General features: G+C 38.1%; 1 protein-coding gene across 1 annotated transcript; it reads right to left on the bottom strand.

The window, feature by feature from the left end:
- Nucleotides 1–292: 292 nt before the first annotated feature.
- On the bottom strand, nt 293–5,632 carry LOC128867011 (uncharacterized). The gene has a single exon (XM_054108103.1). It carries the CDS (start codon nt 5,630–5,632, stop codon nt 293–295), a length of 5,340 nt encoding a protein of 1,779 aa, XP_053964078.1.
- Nucleotides 5,633–20,203: the final 14,571 nt, after the last annotated feature.

Consider the following 20,203-nt stretch of genomic DNA (forward strand, 5'->3'; position numbering starts at 1 on the left):
GGTGTGATTTGCGCTGCAGCTGCTACGAGTGGTGGTGTGATGTTTGTCGTGCCGAAATTACATTTTTTATGCACGCACTTTTGTATTGGCTCTCGATTAGCGGGACATCTAATCGAACGATGAAACTGACCTACCGCTAAGTATAGTGAACTCAGTGCACTGCTATGGTTCTGTGTCTGCACTGCTAATGTGTTGCGTTGTCCCAGTGGTAATTTTCTGTTGCGTTATCCCAGTAGGGATTTCTGTGTTTCAACATCCACCCCCCCTGGGAAGCGATGCTTCACAGTCCTTCCTAATTGCATTGAGATATTGGCAGTTTGGCTACCCGTGTTATGGCTCGCTTGTGAGTGCTTTCTGCGGTTTTTATGATGACTACTCTGACCTTTCCGTCAGAACCTTCGATGGTATCTAAGATGCCACCCATGGGCCATTTGAATGGTGGAGTGTTGTCTTCCTGTAGCAATACTAGGTCGCCCTTTTGAATATTTGGCATTGGAGACTTCCATCTTTTTCGGCACTGTAATTCTTGGAGATAGTCCTTACTCCATCGCGCCCAAAATTGTTGCTGGATCCATTGTATTAGTTGGTACCTTTTTAGTGTTCCAGTGTTTACTGATGTTAGCGATTGTTCAGGAATAGACGATAGTGATCGACCGATAATGAGATGTGCTGGTGTTAAAGGGCGAAGATCATCTGGTGAGCTCGACATGGGCATCGGGGGTCTGCTATTAATCATTGCTTCAGTTTGGCAACAAATTGTGTAAAGCTCGTCGAATGTAAGAATGTGGACACCCACGGCTCTACGAAGATAATGCTTGGCTTGCTTCACCGCACTCTCCCACAGGCCACCGAAATGTGGTGATCTTGGAGGGATGAACTTCCATTCGACGCCGTCTGTGCAGCATGCCGCCTGGACACTATCTGCATGCTGTTGCGACGTGTGTTGATGGAGGAGTTCTCTTAGCTCGCGGTTCGCGCCGACGAAATTTGTGGCATTATCTGAATATATGATGCGACATTTGCCACGCCGAGCCATAAAGCGTCTCAGAGCAGCTATGAATGCGTCTGTCGTTAGATCAGGTACTAATTCAAGGTGAACTCCTTTGGTGCTGAAACATATAAAAATAGCAATGTAGACCTTGATAGGAGGTCTACCTCGTATTCGCTGTGTGATAAGCAATGGACCGCAATAGTCGACTCCGGTTTTCTCAAATGGCGGAGATGGAATTACCCTGTCGCGTGGTAGATCACCCATTAATTGCTTTGATAAAATGGGACGAAACCGGTAGCAAACTATACATTTGTGTAATACACGCTTGATAGTGTTTCTGGCGTTGACGATCCAAAATTTTTCACGAATGATGGTGAGCAGCGTTTGGCAGCCTGCGTGGAGATGTTGTTGATGCAAATGCATGATAAGTGTGTGAACAAAAGGATGCGATTTTGGCAATACGATAGGATGTTTTTCATTGAAGGTGAGTGAAGAATTTTTTAGGCGACCTCCAACTCTGATGATTCCATTGCATAGGAATGGTGATAGTTGCGATAACGGCGACTTCCGATGAACGAGGCGGTCTTTTTGAAGCTTGGATAATTCATCGAAGAATTTGTTGCTTTGGACGATGCGACAAATAATGAGAAGAGCATCATTTATTTCCGATGCGGTGATGCTATCTTGGTTGGTACGAATTCCACGCGATGCATCTGCAAAGCGTCGCACATAACACATTATTCGAAGAAGTTTATTGTAACTCGTGACAAATTTATGTTCGCTGATGATATCTGTTGTTGGATTTGTTAGCAAAACGATGTTTTGTCGACGCTGCTCTGGTATATTATTGTCGTTGATGGCATTGCATGATGGTAGTGGCCAGTGTTGAGCGTCTTGGGTAAGAAAATGCGGGCCATGAAACCAAAGGCTATTTTCGATGAATTTGTCAGCTTTTGTTCCTCGTGAAAGTATGTCAGCAGGATTTAATTCGCTGGGGACGTGGTGCCAGTGATAGTGCTGAGTGAGCAATTGTATTTTGGTTACTCGATTGCTGACAAAAGTTGTCCATTTTGATGGATCTCCCTTTATCCAGGCCAACGTAATCATTGAATCGGTCCAGCAGTGAACATTCCGAGGGTTGTGGTGGATTTTCTTACACACGAACTCAAGCAACTCTGCCAGAAGCACTGCAGCGCTGAGTTCTAGACGAGGCAGACTTACTTCTTTCGTAGGAGCAACACGAGATTTCGCACAGAGTAGTGCCGATGTTGAGTTGGATACCACGTATATGGTGGCACCGTATGCCCTTGTACTGGCGTCTGCAAATGCGTGTATAGTAGAGTTGTAATCACATGCTACTAATCTGTTCACTCGAAGATTTTCAACAAGCGGGAGTTTGGTGCAAAATGACTCCCATTGTGTATAAATAGACTGAGGTACACTTTCGTCCCAATTCAGCCGAAGCTTCCACAACTGCTGCAACAAAATTTTACAGGTGACCATAAGCGGATTGAGCAAACCCAACGGATCGAAGAATCTAGCGATATGTGAGAGGATGATACGCTTGCTAAGTTTCGATGATACCGGTGGTTGTGTGTAACTGAAGAGAAAGCTATCCAAAGATGGTGACCATTTCAAGCCCAATGCTTTAACATAGCCTACGTCTTCAACTTGGATAATGTCTTCACGATCCACTGCGGCTACGTCGGCGATAATGCTTGGGTCGTTCGTTGCAAACTTTCTCAGTGGAAATCCACCTTTGTTTAACACTTCGATGACTTGCTGCTTGATTTCGATAACTTCTTCAATTGTAGGTGCGCCGGTCATGAGATTGTCAACATAAAAGTCGTTGGCAATAACTGATGCGCCGATTGGATGTGATGTCATGTGATCACGTGCGAGTTGCTGCAGACAGTTTATGGCTAAGTACGGTGCACACGCCGTACCATACGTTACAGTTTGCAGCTTATATGTCTTAATTCGATCTGTTATCTCATCTCGCCACAATATGCATTGCCAATTGGTGTCTTCCTTGTCTACTATGATTTGGCGATACATCTTGGTGATGTCCGCCATTAGCACGAAGGCATGCTGCCTGAATCTGATGAGAATTGAAACAAGATCATCTTGTATGGTAGGGCCTACACGAAGAATATCGTTCAAAGATTTGCCATTTGATGTTCGGCATGACGCATCGAACACCATACGAAGCTTCGTCGTGCTGCTGTCCAGTTTCATGACTGCGTGGTGCGGTATGTAGTTTAAACATGCATCTGGACAGGGGACGTGGATCATGTGGTGTAGTGCGATGTATTCCTTCATGAACGAATTATAGTCCCTTTCAAGGCATCTGTTGTGGCGAAGTTTATTTTCGATGGCCAAAAGTCGTTTCAGTGCTATGTCATAAGAAGTACCCAAAGACTGAGGTGGTTCCTTAAACGGCAGGCGTACGATGAATTTGTTGGTAGTGGGACATCTTTTTGTAGTATCTTCGAAGTATTTTTCGCATTCTCTTTCATCAATGGTTAGGTTAGATTGTGTTTGGTCCGGATAATGTTCGATGTGCCAAAATTTTTCCAAAATTTGATCAAGGGACGGTTCGAGTATTGGTGCCGACGTATTAGCTGCGTTGGCTGCAAGTAGTGATGACCGTGAATTCGATAACATGCAGTCAGTCGCGATAGATGTAGGGTATGATGAAACCAACGTAGCTGACGATAACAGTGGGTGGTTTGTAACGGCTCCGGCTACCACCCACCCAACTTTAGTTTTTTGAAGGACTGGCTTATTCTCGCCTAAGCTGATCTGTCCAACCAACAGTAAATCGTAAAACATGCTTGCTCCTATCAGCAAATCCACTGGGCATGGTGTGTTGAATGTTGTGTCGGCCAAGGAGATATTATTTGGGATATTCCATGCTGATGTGTTCAACGGTGTGCGTGGTTGAGACGGGGTTATTGTGTTCATGATAACCGCATCCATTGTTGACGAATAAGCTGTATGTTGAGAGCGCATCTCTACCTTGCATAAGAATTGAGACCTAGCTCCGCACAAACCTATTCCGCTGATTTCTAACGGAACCTTTTCCCGTTTCAAACGAAGCAGTTGAGCCATGCGCTCGGTAATGAAGTGCAGTTGTGAGGCGGAATCGAGAAGTGCACGTGCGAGTACTAACGCACCCGAAGAACTACGAAGCTGAACAATGGCTGTAGCCAGTAATACTTCTTGGCTACCGTTACATACCTGAAGTGATGTTGGGACCGACGTTGAATGCATGTTAGTTGATGGTGGTGTCAATGACGATGTCGATGATTGCTCATTGGCCGCACTTGTTGAATTTCTGTGCAACAACGTGTGATGACTCGCCCGACATACTTGACATCTATGCGTCGATGGGCACTGCTTGGATGTGTGGTTTTGGCCCAAGCAATTTAAGCACAGATTCTTCTTTTTTACGACGTCATAGCGCTGGAAAGATGATAGTTTCATAAATGGTGAGCATTTGAAGGCGTTGTGAAAAACTGGTTGATCGCACAAGGAGCAGTTTTGCTGTTTGGTGGCGATGAATGCTAGCTGTTTTGATTGTGGTTGATGCTTTGGCATTGAAGATGACACTGGTGATGAGTTGGCATGTTGTTGATGCGACGTCTTGGTGGACTTTGCGGTGGCGTCAATGATATCGATGAGTTGGCAGCGCCGCTCCAGGAATGCGGCGAGGTCATCCCATGTTGGTAGCTGGATTGCCGTTGATGATGATTCCCTGTCCCACCTTGCTGCTATCTCCTCTTCCCACTTCAGCTGTGTCTCTTGGTCTAGCTTTGACACAACTAGATGAAGCAAGAGGCTGTTTCCAATTTGTTCTGGTGTTGCTATTGACTGTAATGCCCGTATATTTGCATTAATGACGTCAACGAAGTCGCGAAGAGCTTTAACGCTTGGGGTGGCGACGCGCTGAATCTCGAAAATATGGTGCAAATGAGACTGGTAAATGTATCTTTTGTGGTCGTAGCGAGCTTGAAGTAGTTCCATTGCCTTTTTGTAATTCAAGCTGGTAACTTCTAACGATTGAACCAGGCTCGCAGCACCTCCTGTTAGACTCGAGCGCAAGTATTGAAACTTTTCGACATCTGACAGTGCTGGGTTTTTGTCCACCATAACGGAGAACATACTACGAAAATCGAGCCATTCTCGATGTGATCCGTCGAAGGATGGCAGCTGCAATTTGGGCAAATTGAACTGCGTCCGCGATGATGGCACTGACTGTTGGGCAACTGTACTGCTTAACGGCAGTTCTTCAGCACACGTCCGCAATAAGGCGAGCCTCTCTGCATATGCCGCCTTGACTTCACAGTACGTATCATCCACCACGGAGCGAATGTCACCTTCAAATTGGGTTTCGTCTAAAAATTCTATTTCCGACTGCAGTTCATCCAGGGCGTTGTAGTGACGCTCTAACAGGGCTAGCCTTGCCTCTACATCTTTGAGCGAAAGTTCGTCCAGATGAATTGTATTAGGTTTTAACAAATTTACCCGAGTGATTAGCGATTGTCGTTGTTTTATTTTTACACGAACTATTCTAGAACTTTCTTCGCGTTGCAGAGGACTTTGCACCTCTACAATGTCATGATCGCTTTCTATCATTATGCCGTAAAATTAAACGAAAAATATACGATGATTATAATTTATGAAATTATATCCGGCTCGAAGGACCAATTTTATGTTGGAGCTCGAAGCGTTTTTCTTGCTCTCAATAGTTGCTACTTTATTAAAGTATTTATTATTTATAGAATTTATTCTTTACAATACAATTAATTTAAATCGACCCAGTGCGTGGCGTAATCAATCGAGGAATGAACCTCTTAAAAATCTTTTAGCAGTAGGTAGGCGATGACGAAGAATGGTGGGTGACGAAGACGAAAAAGAAAACGGTGATGTATGGTGGTGTGATTTGCGCTGCAGCTGCTACGAGTGGTGGTGTGATGTTTGTCGTGCCGAAATTACATTTTTTATGCACGCACTTTTGTATTGGCTCTCGATTAGCGGGACATCTAATCGAACGATGAAACTGACCTACCGCTAAGTATAGTGAACTCAGTGCACTGCTATGGTTCTGTGTCTGCACTGCTAATGTGTTGCGTTGTCCCAGTGGTAATTTTCTGTTGCGTTATCCCAGTAGGGATTTCTGTGTTTCAACAGTAGGCTTAAGTATAATAAAATGTAAACTGAAAAAATTTTATTATTTTGGGATTTATTTAATGTTCAAATTTTGGTGTAGAGTTGTTTAAAGCAAAATATCTTCGTAAATATCTAGGGGAGAATGGGGAGTTGTGAGACGGGTTTTGTTTTTGGACCCGTATTACTCAAAATCTTAATATTCTGCATATATCAACGATGGAATCTTTAATCAATGAATACTGGAAGCTATTGGTATGTCCTATTTAACAAAACTACAATTTTCCTTAAAATTAAAATTGTATATAATAATATAAAATATAATACAAAATACAAAAATGTGGGGAGTTGTGAGACACCATGGTTTAAATCAATAAAAATTACTTATTTTAGTTGCTAGCTCTTTATTAAGATGAAAAATAAAAAAGAAAAGACAATTGTTATAAAAAAGTGTATAAAAAATGCAATGCCATCAATCTGATGATTCGCAGTGAGAACATGTATAATAACCAGTTCGTAAATTGGCACACTTTAGGTGTACTTATGAAAAATGCGTTAAAACGTCGAAAAAAACGGTGTCTCACAACTCCCCACATTTGTTGTCTTACAACTCCCCAAATCGTTTTTTTTTATAAATGGCCGCGTAGTCATAAACACATCGAACGTTCATGCCCATGTGAATGTGTAAATTCAAAGCTAATAGGACAATTAATAATTTGTATATATTAACATTTGCAATTTGCTTCAACAACTGATCGAATGTATCGCAAAACAAATGATGAAAAAAACTTACCGAGAAATTCCAAAACACAGTAACTGGAGAGACGCGTCGAATGCGTGTAAATATGACCAATGCTAGCTGAAAAGTGAGATCGCATCGAGAACACTTGTTGACACTTAAAATCGAATGTAAACAAATGAATAATGCCGAAAGGTAACAATGTCTCACAACTCCCTGTGTCTCACAACTCCCCATTTTCCCCTATATGTACATAAAAAAGAAATTTTTTTTATTATTTAAAATATTTTATTTTTTCTTAAATTTTAATTTTTTAAATTGAAAAACTTTCTTCTTTTTTTTAGTTAAACACTTTTTTTATACTTAAAATTAAAAAAAAAACATTTTAAAATTTAAAATTTAGAAATAAATTTTTTTTTTATAAATTAAAGAAATTTTTTATTATTTTAAGATTTATTTGGTTGGTTGGTTTAAGGGTGACCCCGCATCTGAGTGCCACATAGACCGCAAGTTGGGTCCGTTGTGTTGCTCTAGAGCTCATTATATTGTATGATTTCCCCACCTAACCGAGATTTTTATTATAGATTTTGGTCAAAGATATTAATTCGTTTCGAGAATTTGATGAGAGATTCGATTTTCAGGTTCGAGAGTACTGAAAGATTGTCAATTGTTGGAGAGCTTAGAAAAACGAGTCAACTACTGGCTAAACCGGGACAACTGCACAGCAAATGTCTGCTCGATACTTCCTCATCTTCGTCCTCACAGTATCTGCACAGGTCGTTTTGAGGAACCCCAAGCCGACGTGCGTGAGTGCCCAAAAGGCAGTGGCCGGTGATAAGAGATATTATATGCCTTAGTTCGTGTTTCGAAAGACTTATAAGGGCTTTTGTCTGTTTCAGATTGTAGGATGGCCAGATTTGTCTGGTCGTAACGCAAGTAGTTTCCACTCGCCACCTCCGATCAGCAATGCTGTGAAATTCTCGATCAATGAGCAATTTACATGTTGAGAGCGGAATGTGAATTGTGGGTAAGTTACTAACATTTGATTGCGCAGCTCCAGCTCTTGCGAGCTCATCAGCTTTGCAGTTACCTTCGAATCCACTGTGACCCGGTATCCAGATAACTTGGACAGAATTCAGAACACTTATCTCGTTAAGAGATAAGAGACAGGATCGAACCACGTCTGAGGGGGTATAAGAGGAGCTGAGTGCTCGAACGGCCGCTTGACTGTCGGTGAAAAAGCGGATATCCTCTAGTGATATTCTATTTTCTAAGAGAGTTTTCGCAACATACCAGATAGCGCATACTTCCGCTTGGAATACGCTACAGTAGTCGGGTAATCTAAATGATAGATTAATGTGAGGGGAATTGGAAAAGATTCCAAATCCCACTTTGCCGTCTTGTTTTGAACCATCTGTATATATAATCAGAGGGCCATCGATTTCGGTTAGATTTGTCTTCCATTCTTCCCTAGTTGGGAGTGAACAGGAGAATAGCAAGGGTGGTGATGGAAGACTTAGATGATAGTCTATGTCGGAAGAGATAACAGTGTTCCTGTTCAGTATGGCCGAATGGACAAGATACTTATTCCATTTCGATATAGCATTCATGCGTGTCGCTGCTTTTGCTGCAATCGCTTTGCCAGCCAGATCGATAGGGAACAAGTAAAGCAACGTATTTAGAGCCTTAGTAGGTGTTGTACTTAAGCATCCTGTTATCAGGAGGCAGGCTGTTCTTTGAACTCGATCAATTGTGTCTACTCTACACCGTTTTTCGAGTGCTGTCCACCATACAACCACACCGTAGAAGAGTATCAGTTTGATGATCGAGGTATATATCTAATAAATGATCCGAGGTGAAAAACCCCAGGTTTTGCCTATAGCTTTCTTACAAGTATAAAGAGCTATGAAAGCTTTTTTACATCTGTTTTCGATGTTCAATTTCCAAATCAACTTCCTATTTAGAATAACTCCTAGATATTTAGCTGAATCAGATAGGAGTAATGATTCCCCTTTTAAAGTTATTGTTTGCAGTGGAGGAGATTGTTGTTTCCTATTGAAGAGAACAAAATCTGTCTTTGCTGGATTCGCATTTAGTCCGCATTCGGTGCACCATTTTGACAGAATATTGATTGAGCGTTGCATGAGCTCAGTGAGGATATTCAGGTGTTTGCCTGACACGCAGAGAGCAATATCATCTGCATAGGCTACGACCTTGCAGCCTGCTTTTTCGAGATTTCGAAGCAAACTGTTTACAGCGAGATTTCAGAGAAGGGGTGAAAGTACTCCGCCTTGAGGAGTGCCTTTGACGGCGTACATTCTCATGCGGCTTAACCCAAGCTCTGAAGTGATTATTCTATTTTGGAGCATTTGTTCGGTCATCTTTCGGATGGAGTAATTAATACCCAATTTGGCAATTTCAGACAAAATAGCGTAGGGTTCAATGTTATTAAAAGCACCTTCTATGTCCATAAATGCGACAAGAGAGTACTCCTTATTGTGAAGGGAAGTTTCCACTGTTTGCACCAGTGCCTCAGAGATCAACTTAGTATCAAGTTGGGTTTTGATTAGCTCATCTAAGACTTTTTCAAAAGCCTTTAAGCAAAAAGAGGTTAGGCTAATGGGCCTGAAGTCGTTTGGTTTGCAGTGTGAAGGCTTCCCCGTTTTCGGAATGAATACTATCTTCGATTTCTTCCAAATTGTCGGAAGGTAAGAGAGATTTAAACACTCGTTAAAGATCCTTGTTAAGCAAGGCAGTAGAATTTCCAGTCCTTCTTGAAGTTCTGCTGGAACGATGTTGTCAGGACCTGGTGATTTAAATTTTTTAAAACTTAGTATTGCTGTAGAGATGCTATTAGAGCTGATTAGATCTGATCTATTCTCATAGTTACTCTGAAGAGTGCTGGAAAGTGCAGGTAAGTTGGCAACACAGCCTGGAAAGTGAGATTCTAGAAGTATTCTAAGAGTGTGGTCAGTTGAAGTAGTCCAAGTTCCATCTTGAGTCATGATAAAACTGGGAGAGACTGGGTTTGATGCAAGAATCTTGCGTAGTCTGCTTACTTCTGAAGTGTTCTCTAATTCTTGAGTGTATGATCGCCAGGATGTGCGTTTTGCACTTCTGACAGCTTTCTTAAAGTCTTTGAGACATTGTCGATATTCTTCCCATTCGTCTGTTATTTTAGATTGGTTCAAGAGTTTCCGAGTTCGATTGCGAAGCTCTGAGATTTCTGGAGTCCACCAAAAAGGTTTATGCTTACCTCCTGTTTTTGTCAGGGGACAAGATTGTCGTGCTGCGCTTTGACACGTCTTCGTTATCATGTTAACAGCGTTTTCGATATCGTTTTTATTTGCCATTTCAAACTGCCTGATATCAGGAAGTCCATTGGCAAGATGTTCTTTATATTTGATCCAATTCATACGTTTTTTGTTAAGGTACTTCATGGGTTTTGCCGTTTCGGTTAGTTAATTTGGTTAGAGTATATTTTATCCTCAAGAATAAAGGCGTGCAATTTATAAAAGTATTATAAAATATTACATAAAAAAAATTGAAGATATTGCACTTTAAAAAACAGTATTTTCCCCAAAAAAAAATTTTATCCCAAAAATTTTTGAAATGTTGAAAAAATAAATTTGGTGCCTATTTTATCTTAAAAAATAAATGGATAAATAAAATTAAATGGGTAACGAAATAAGCGGATTTAAAAAATGTTAGAAAGAACCAAAAAAATAGTTTATTTCCTTTTTTAATTTTTTGTGAAAAAACAAAATTTTTCGAGAATATATTAAAAATAAATGGATGACATTTATAATAATGTTAAATAACAAAGATATTCCAATTTATCAAGAGTTTTTTCCCAAAAATATATAATTTTTAAACAAACCAAAAAATTGTGCTTTTCCCCAAAAAATTTTAGTTAATTGTGAACAAATTTTTTAAGTGTATATTTTATCTTAAAAAATAAATTTATATATAATCTAAAATTTATAAATTTATAAAAATGTTAAAAAACCGAAAAATAGTTAATTTTTTTATAAAATAACATTTTTTAAAAGTATATCTTATTGTAAGAAATAAAGGAATTTTTAAAAATATTATAAAATGAAAAAAAGATATACTTTCAAAACTTCACAAAAAATTTAACTTGTGGTAAAAACAAATTTTTTTAAAGTAGATTTTATCCTAAAAATTAAAGGCATAAAATCCATAAAAATACTATACGATATTGAAAAAATCGAAGGTATTGCATTTTAAAAGCTATTTTTCCCCAAAACTTTTAATCGCAAAAATGTTTAGATTTTGTGAAACTATGTATTTTGTAAAACAAATTTGTTATTATTTTTTATAAAAAAAAAGTATTTTAATATTTATTTGTTGTTAATTTAAATTTTTTCTCTAAAAGGTAAATGGATGACATTTATAAAAATGAAAAGAAACGGAAAAATATTGTAATTTTTTTCCACAAAAAAAAAATAAATAAATATATAAACAAAGAATAAAAGTTTTAAGAGTATATTTTATTTAAAAAAAATAAAAATGTTAAAAAAAGAAAATATTTTTCTTTAAAAACATTTCTTTTTCCAAAACTTGTATTCACAAATAATATAATTTTTAACAGTATATTTTACCCTGAAAAGGAAATGGATTATAAAAAAAAAAAAAACCGAAAAAGTTGAGTTTTTACCACAAAACAAAAAAAAAATGAATAAAAAAATAAAGAATTTTAAGAGTAAATGGATAACATTCAAAAAATGTTAAAAAAGGAAAATATATAGGTATTTCTTAAAAAACAGAGTTTTTTCCAAAAATTTTATTCACAAAAAATTTTTATTTTAAGAGTATATTTTATATTTATAAAGAGCAAAAAACACAATGTAAAACATTCATAAAAATGTTCAAAATTGAATAAATTGTAATTTAAAACCAGTTTTATCCCCAAAAAGTAGAATAGAATAAAAAAAATTAAATTGTTTTCGAAAAAAATAAAATATATTTTTTGAAAAAAAAAAATTAAAAATATATTTGATCATAAAAAATAAAGGGATAACATTTGTGAAAAAAACCGAAAAAATAGTTTCTGCCAAAAATTTTAAACAGAAAAAATTAATTTTTAGAATATCATTTTTTAAGAATATATTTTATCCTAAATGAAAGACATTCAAAAATTTATAAAAAAGATTGAGTGTATGTTTTATACTAAAAAACAAAGTGCTAACATTTAAAAAATGTTAAAAAAGAACGAAAATTAAATTTTTTTCTTAAAAGTGTTAAATTAAATTTAATAAAAAAAATTTTTGTTTATCCTAAAAAATAAATAGATAACATTTATGAAACTAAAAAAAAACCGAAGCTATTTTTCTTTGAAAACTCCATGCCAAAATTAGCAACATTAGTCAAAATTATTAAATTAAAACAAACCAAAAAAAACATTTTACAAAAAAATTTCCATAAAATCGTCCAAAAAACTTGGATCACTTTAAATGAAATTCCTCGAATTTATTTTATACCTAAGGCGAAGCCTACACGTTCACTTAATATCGCGATATTTGAATCGGCACTTTGTGCCCCCGGGCTGCGCTCTTGCAAATAATAATAATATTTGGATTGACGGAGAAAATCTTCATCTGTGCATCACGCTCCGCTCGTCATACGCAATTTGAATTTGCTTAAAACTCCATTGAAACGTGCAGCGATCTGTCTATATGAAGATACACGTATGCCTTCACTGGCTATTTTATTGTTTATTTAAATATTTTACTCATTGGTTTCCTTAACATTTAAGCACATTTGCACTAAAATCGATTTTTTTGAAACTGCTAGTGAACCTGTTAAACTTTTTTGTGCCAGAATTGATTCCAGCTTGATAGTTGTATAATATAAAAGATATAAAGTTATATTGAAAGGTGTTTATCTTCAAAAGAAGGCTTACTACTTTTCTAAATTGCCAATTTGCTTTTAGGAGCGAGTGTCCACTCTTGACTAGCCTGGTGAATATAATTTTTTTCATTCATGTCAGAAGTGTTTTTTTGTACTTTTGAGAGCTGATATGTAACACACCCTTTTTCACGCCCTCGCTAAGTTAGAAAAAATGTTACTATTTTTTACCTTCCATTTTTCCCCTAAAATTAGTGCAGCACTTTGTAAACAAAATGGAAGGGAAATAGTGGTAATTTTAGTCACGTTAGTGTGTGTGCACGTGTATTTGTATGTGTGCACGTGTGTATGCTGTGCACTAAACTTCCATTTTGCATTTGTAATCATGCTGACACTTTGCCAAGGTAAAGAAGTAACTTTGCCGGTGAGACCCAGCAATTGCCAGAAGTGATGAGAGTAGGTACTTATGTACATAAGTACTTGCTGAGGGTAAGAAAAGTGGCAAAGTGTGAGTAATGCGCGCATTAACCTTCTGCCAATAGCTGTGAATGATAGTCTAGTAGTTAAAAGCAACACAAACAAACATTTCCGCACGCATTTTGCTATCAACAGCAGCACCGATGACAACACTTAGCACCGGCAGCTAGCTATAGTAGGTCAGTAAGGGGCAAAGTAAAGTAAAAGCAGCACTTTAACTCTCAATCAAATGCAAGTTTGTGTGGCTCATATACCATAGCTGCATACTCACTAGGTTGTTGGAAAAGTTTTGCGGTTCGATAAGAAAAGCACAATTTTATGGTTTCAAATACATTTTATTATTCAGTATAGTTTCCCTGAACATCAGTAAACTGGTTTCAACGAGGCTCCAATTTATGAATTCCCTCCCTTCCACAGATGTTATGACCTCATCATTTGATGAAAAACTCTTTCCACGCATGAATTTCTTTAGGTCTGGAAGCAAATGGACGTCGCTAGAGGCCGAATCTGGTAAATACGATGGATGCTCCAACAATTCGAGTTTTTATTCATAGATTTTAGCCAATGTCAAAATGCTCTTGTCACGCGGTGCATTGTCCTGATGAAAATAAACTTTTTTTCTTTTTCCAAACTGGGCAAGTTTTCACGAATTTTTTCCTTCAGCTGGTCTAAAGGATTACACTAATATTTAGAATTTATTGTTTTACCAGTTTGCAAGTAATCCACAATCCAAATTTCTTTCGTATACCAAAAAACTGATGCTAACAACTTCTTGGCCGATTTCTGGGCACGAACTCGTTTCGGAATTGAAAAACCAGGTTTAGGCCACACTTTAGTATCTTGTTTTCATTTATTATCATTGTTATATACCCAAGTCTCATCTATAGTGATGAATCGACGCACAAAATCCAGTTTATACTTTCGAAAATGCCTTAAATGTTGCTGAGAAAGTCACATTCGAATGTGTTTTTGTTACATTGCTAGCGAATGCGGCACCCATTGTGCACATAGCTTTCTGAAGCTCAATTTCTTATATCCTTCTTCACCCCGCTCGGGAGTATAGGGCTCCGATAAGTGTTTTCCATCCTTCACGGTTTTGTGCTGTTGTTTTTACGATGTCCCATATGATGTCGGCATCTGCTAGCTCGCGCAATATCTCCAAGTGATCTTTGACCGACCACGATCTCTGCTGCCTTGCGGGATCCAGTCCAGTGCCATTCTCGTGATGCTATCTGGTGGTTTTCTAAGCGTATGACCTATTCATCACCGCTTTCTGTGTTTGATTTGCCATAGGATGGGTTCCGCATTCGTTGATCTCCACAGCCCGTCGTTGCTGAGTCAGAGTGTAGCCACTGTGTGATGGTGTTAAGGACCAGCCACATTTCACATCCGTACCACAATACTGACTTCACACATGATCTGAATATTCGCAGTTTGAAGCGTCTGGAGATTTACGAGCTCGTCCATACTGTATGCATTTGTCCGAAAACCGCTCTCGCTTTGTTTAACTTTCAGTTGACTTCTTTATCTGCTCCGCCGTCTGTCATAATAGTGCAGCTGAGGTAGCAGAAGCTTTCAGCAAATTCCACCGGACGGACACCCGTCAACCATTATAGATCTCGCTTTATTGTTGTGGTTGACTTTCATAGCCTTGGCCTTAGCGATGCTGACCTCTAGTCCGACAGTGCGTGACAGCGTGACTGGTTCCTCCATCTTCGCTTGCATATCAGCGAGTTTGTAAGAGGGGAGACAGATGCCATCGGCGCAGTCCTGACCCTTAAAATGTATGGTGAAACTCCATATGATGCCTTTTTTGTGCAGGGTCAATTGGCCTGTGACAGGGTACAACCTTGTCTTACTCCTGCTTTGGTGGTGAATGGGTCGCTGACCTTGCGGTTGTGAAGGGCTGCCAGTTCGGAGTTCTCGTAAAGGGCTCGGATGAATAGGAACTTTCTTCGCGTTGCAGAGGACTTTGCACCTCTACAATGTCATGATCGCTTTCTATCATTATGCCGTAAAATTAAACGAAAAATATACGATGATTATAATTTATGAAATTATATCCGGCTCGAAGGACCAATTTTATGTTGGAGCTCGAAGCGTTTTTCTTGCTCTCAATAGTTGCTACTTTATTAAAGTATTTATTATTTATAGAATTTATTCTTTACAATACAATTAATTTAAATCGACCCAGTGCGTGGCGTAATCAATCGAGGAATGAACCTCTTAAAAATCTTTTAGCAGTAGGTAGGCGATGACGAAGAATGGTGGGTGACGAAGACGAAAAAGAAAACGGTGATGTATGGTGGTGTGATTTGCGCTGCAGCTGCTACGAGTGGTGGTGTGATGTTTGTCGTGCCGAAATTACATTTTTTATGCACGCACTTTTGTATTGGCTCTCGATTAGCGGGACATCTAATCGAACGATGAAACTGACCTACCGCTAAGTATAGTGAACTCAGTGCACTGCTATGGTTCTGTGTCTGCACTGCTAATGTGTTGCGTTGTCCCAGTGGTAATTTTCTGTTGCGTTATCCCAGTAGGGATTTCTGTGTTTCAACAGTAGGCTTAAGTATAATAAAATGTAAACTGAAAAAATTTTATTATTTTGGGATTTATTTAATGTTCAAATTTTGGTGTAGAGTTGTTTAAAGCAAAATATCTTCGTAAATATCTAGGGGAGAATGGGGAGTTGTGAGACGGGTTTTGTTTTTGGACCCGTATTACTCAAAATCTTAATATTCTGCATATATCAACGATGGAATCTTTAATCAATGAATACTGGAAGCTATTGGTATGTCCTATTTAACAAAACTACAATTTTCCTTAAAATTAAAATTGTATATAATAATATAAAATATAATACAAAATACAAAAATGTGGGGAGTTGTGAGACACCATGGTTTAAATCAATAAAAATTACTTATTTTAGTTGCTAGCTCTTTATTAAGATGAAAAATAAAAAAGAAAAGACAATTGTTATAAAAAAGTGTATAAAAAATGCAATGCCATCAATCTGATGATTCGCAGTGAGAACATGTATAATAACCAGTTCGTAAATTGGCACACTTTAGGTGTACTTATGAAAAATGCGTTAAAACGTCGAAAAAAACGGTGTCTCACAACTCCCCACATTTGTTGTCTTACAACTCCCCAAATCGTTTTTTTTTATAAATGGCCGCGTAGTCATAAACACATCGAACGTTCATGCCCATGTGAATGTGTAAATTCAAAGCTAATAGGACAATTAATAATTTGTATATATTAACATTTGCAATTTGCTTCAACAACTGATCGAATGTATCGCAAAACAAATGATGAAAAAAACTTACCGAGAAATTCCAAAACACAGTAACTGGAGAGACGCGTCGAATGCGTGTAAATATGACCAATGCTAGCTGAAAAGTGAGATCGCATCGAGAACACTTGTTGACACTTAAAATCGAATGTAAACAAATGAATAATGCCGAAAGGTAACAATGTCTCACAACTCCCTGTGTCTCACAACTCCCCATTTTCCCCTATATGTACATAAAAAAGAAATTTTTTTTATTATTTAAAATATTTTATTTTTTCTTAAATTTTAATTTTTTAAATTGAAAAACTTTCTTCTTTTTTTTAGTTAAACACTTTTTTTATACTTAAAATTAAAAAAAAAACATTTTAAAATTTAAAATTTAGAAATAAATTTTTTTTTTATAAATTAAAGAAATTTTTTATTATTTTAAGATTTATTTGGTTGGTTGGTTTAAGGGTGACCCCGCATCTGAGTGCCACATAGACCGCAAGTTGGGTCCGTTGTGTTGCTCTAGAGCTCATTATATTGTATGATTTCCCCACCTAACCGAGATTTTTATTATAGATTTTGGTCAAAGATATTAATTCGTTTCGAGAATTTGATGAGAGATTCGATTTTCAGGTTCGAGAGTACTGAAAGATTGTCAATTGTTGGAGAGCTTAGAAAAACGAGTCAACTACTGGCTAAACCGGGACAACTGCACAGCAAATGTCTGCTCGATACTTCCTCATCTTCGTCCTCACAGTATCTGCACAGGTCGTTTTGAGGAACCCCAAGCCGACGTGCGTGAGTGCCCAAAAGGCAGTGGCCGGTGATAAGAGATATTATATGCCTTAGTTCGTGTTTCGAAAGACTTATAAGGGCTTTTGTCTGTTTCAGATTGTAGGATGGCCAGATTTGTCTGGTCGTAACGCAAGTAGTTTCCACTCGCCACCTCCGATCAGCAATGCTGTGAAATTCTCGATCAATGAGCAATTTACATGTTGAGAGCGGAATGTGAATTGTGGGTAAGTTACTAACATTTGATTGCGCAGCTCCAGCTCTTGCGAGCTCATCAGCTTTGCAGTTACCTTCGAATCCACTGTGACCCGGTATCCAGATAACTTGGACAGAATTCAGAACACTTATCTCGTTAAGAGATAAGAGACAGGATCGAACCACGTCTGAGGGGGTATAAGAGGAGCTGAGTGCTCGAACGGCCGCTTGACTGTCGGTGAAAAAGCGGATATCCTCTAGTGATATTCTATTTTCTAAGAGAGTTTTCGCAACATACCAGATAGCGCATACTTCCGCTTGGAATACGCTACAGTAGTCGGGTAATCTAAATGATAGATTAATGTGAGGGGAATTGGAAAAGATTCCAAATCCCACTTTGCCGTCTTGTTTTGAACCATCTGTATATATAATCAGAGGGCCATCGATTTCGGTTAGATTTGTCTTCCATTCTTCCCTAGTTGGGAGTGAACAGGAGAATAGCAAGGGTGGTGATGGAAGACTTAGATGATAGTCTATGTCGGAAGAGATAACAGTGTTCCTGTTCAGTATGGCCGAATGGACAAGATACTTATTCCATTTCGATATAGCATTCATGCGTGTCGCTGCTTTTGCTGCAATCGCTTTGCCAGCCAGATCGATAGGGAACAAGTAAGCAACGTATTTAGAGCCTTAGTAGGTGTTGTACTTAAGCATCCTGTTATCAGGAGGCAGGCTGTTCTTTGAACTCGATCAATTGTGTCTACTCTACACCGTTTTTCGAGTGCTGTCCACCATACAACCACACCGTAGAAGAGTATCAGTTTGATGATCGAGGTATATATCTAATAAATGATCCGAGGTGAAAAACCCCAGGTTTTGCCTATAGCTTTCTTACAAGTATAAAGAGCTATGAAAGCTTTTTTACATCTGTTTTCGATGTTCAATTTCCAAATCAACTTCCTATTTAGAATAACTCCTAGATATTTAGCTGAATCAGATAGGAGTAATGATTCCCCTTTTAAAGTTATTGTTTGCAGTGGAGGAGATTGTTGTTTCCTATTGAAGAGAACAAAATCTGTCTTTGCTGGATTCGCATTTAGTCCGCATTCGGTGCACCATTTTGACAGAATATTGATTGAGCGTTGCATGAGCTCAGTGAGGATATTCAGGTGTTTGCCTGACACGCAGAGAGCAATATCATCTGCATAGGCTACGACCTTGCAGCCTGCTTTTTCGAGATTTCGAAGCAAACTGTTTACAGCGAGATTTCAGAGAAGGGGTGAAAGTACTCCGCCTTGAGGAGTGCCTTTGACGGCGTACATTCTCATGCGGCTTAACCCAAGCTCTGAAGTGATTATTCTATTTTGGAGCATTTGTTCGGTCATCTTTCGGATGGAGTAATTAATACCCAATTTGGCAATTTCAGACAAAATAGCGTAGGGTTCAATGTTATTAAAAGCACCTTCTATGTCCATAAATGCGACAAGAGAGTACTCCTTATTGTGAAGGGAAGTTTCCACTGTTTGCACCAGTGCCTCAGAGATCAACTTAGTATCAAGTTGGGTTTTGATTAGCTCATCTAAGACTTTTTCAAAAGCCTTTAAGCAAAAAGAGGTTAGGCTAATGGGCCTGAAGTCGTTTGGTTTGCAGTGTGAAGGCTTCCCCGTTTTCGGAATGAATACTATCTTCGATTTCTTCCAAATTGTCGGAAGGTAAGAGAGATTTAAACACTCGTTAAAGATCCTTGTTAAGCAAGGCAGTAGAATTTCCAGTCCTTCTTGAAGTTCTGCTGGAACGATGTTGTCAGGACCTGGTGATTTAAATTTTTTAAAACTTAGTATTGCTGTAGAGATGCTATTAGAGCTGATTAGATCTGATCTATTCTCATAGTTACTCTGAAGAGTGCTGGAAAGTGCAGGTAAGTTGGCAACACAGCCTGGAAAGTGAGATTCTAGAAGTATTCTAAGAGTGTGGTCAGTTGAAGTAGTCCAAGTTCCATCTTGAGTCATGATAAAACTGGGAGAGACTGGGTTTGATGCAAGAATCTTGCGTAGTCTGCTTACTTCTGAAGTGTTCTCTAATTCTTGAGTGTATGATCGCCAGGATGTGCGTTTTGCACTTCTGACAGCTTTCTTAAAGTCTTTGAGACATTGTCGATATTCTTCCCATTCGTCTGTTATTTTAGATTGGTTCAAGAGTTTCCGAGTTCGATTGCGAAGCTCTGAGATTTCTGGAGTCCACCAAAAAGGTTTATGCTTACCTCCTGTTTTTGTCAGGGGACAAGATTGTCGTGCTGCGCTTTGACACGTCTTCGTTATCATGTTAACAGCGTTTTCGATATCGTTTTTATTTGCCATTTCAAACTGCCTGATATCAGGAAGTCCATTGGCAAGATGTTCTTTATATTTGATCCAATTCATACGTTTTTTGTTAAGGTACTTCATGGGTTTTGCCGTTTCGGTTAGTTAATTTGGTTAGAGTATATTTTATCCTCAAGAATAAAGGCGTGCAATTTATAAAAGTATTATAAAATATTACATAAAAAAAATTGAAGATATTGCACTTTAAAAAACAGTATTTTCCCCAAAAAAAAATTTTATCCCAAAAATTTTTGAAATGTTGAAAAAATAAATTTGGTGCCTATTTTATCTTAAAAAATAAATGGATAAATAAAATTAAA

This window comes from Anastrepha ludens, chromosome 6, assembly GCF_028408465.1.
Source record: "Anastrepha ludens isolate Willacy chromosome 6, idAnaLude1.1, whole genome shotgun sequence".
Lineage (NCBI taxonomy): Eukaryota > Metazoa > Arthropoda > Insecta > Diptera > Tephritidae > Anastrepha > Anastrepha ludens.

Bases quoted from the DNA above. Each gene is read 5' to 3' on its own strand.
- LOC128867011 (XM_054108103.1), bottom strand. From the start codon at position 5,632: ATGATAGAAAGCGATCATGACATTGTAGAGGTGCAAAGTCCTCTGCAA.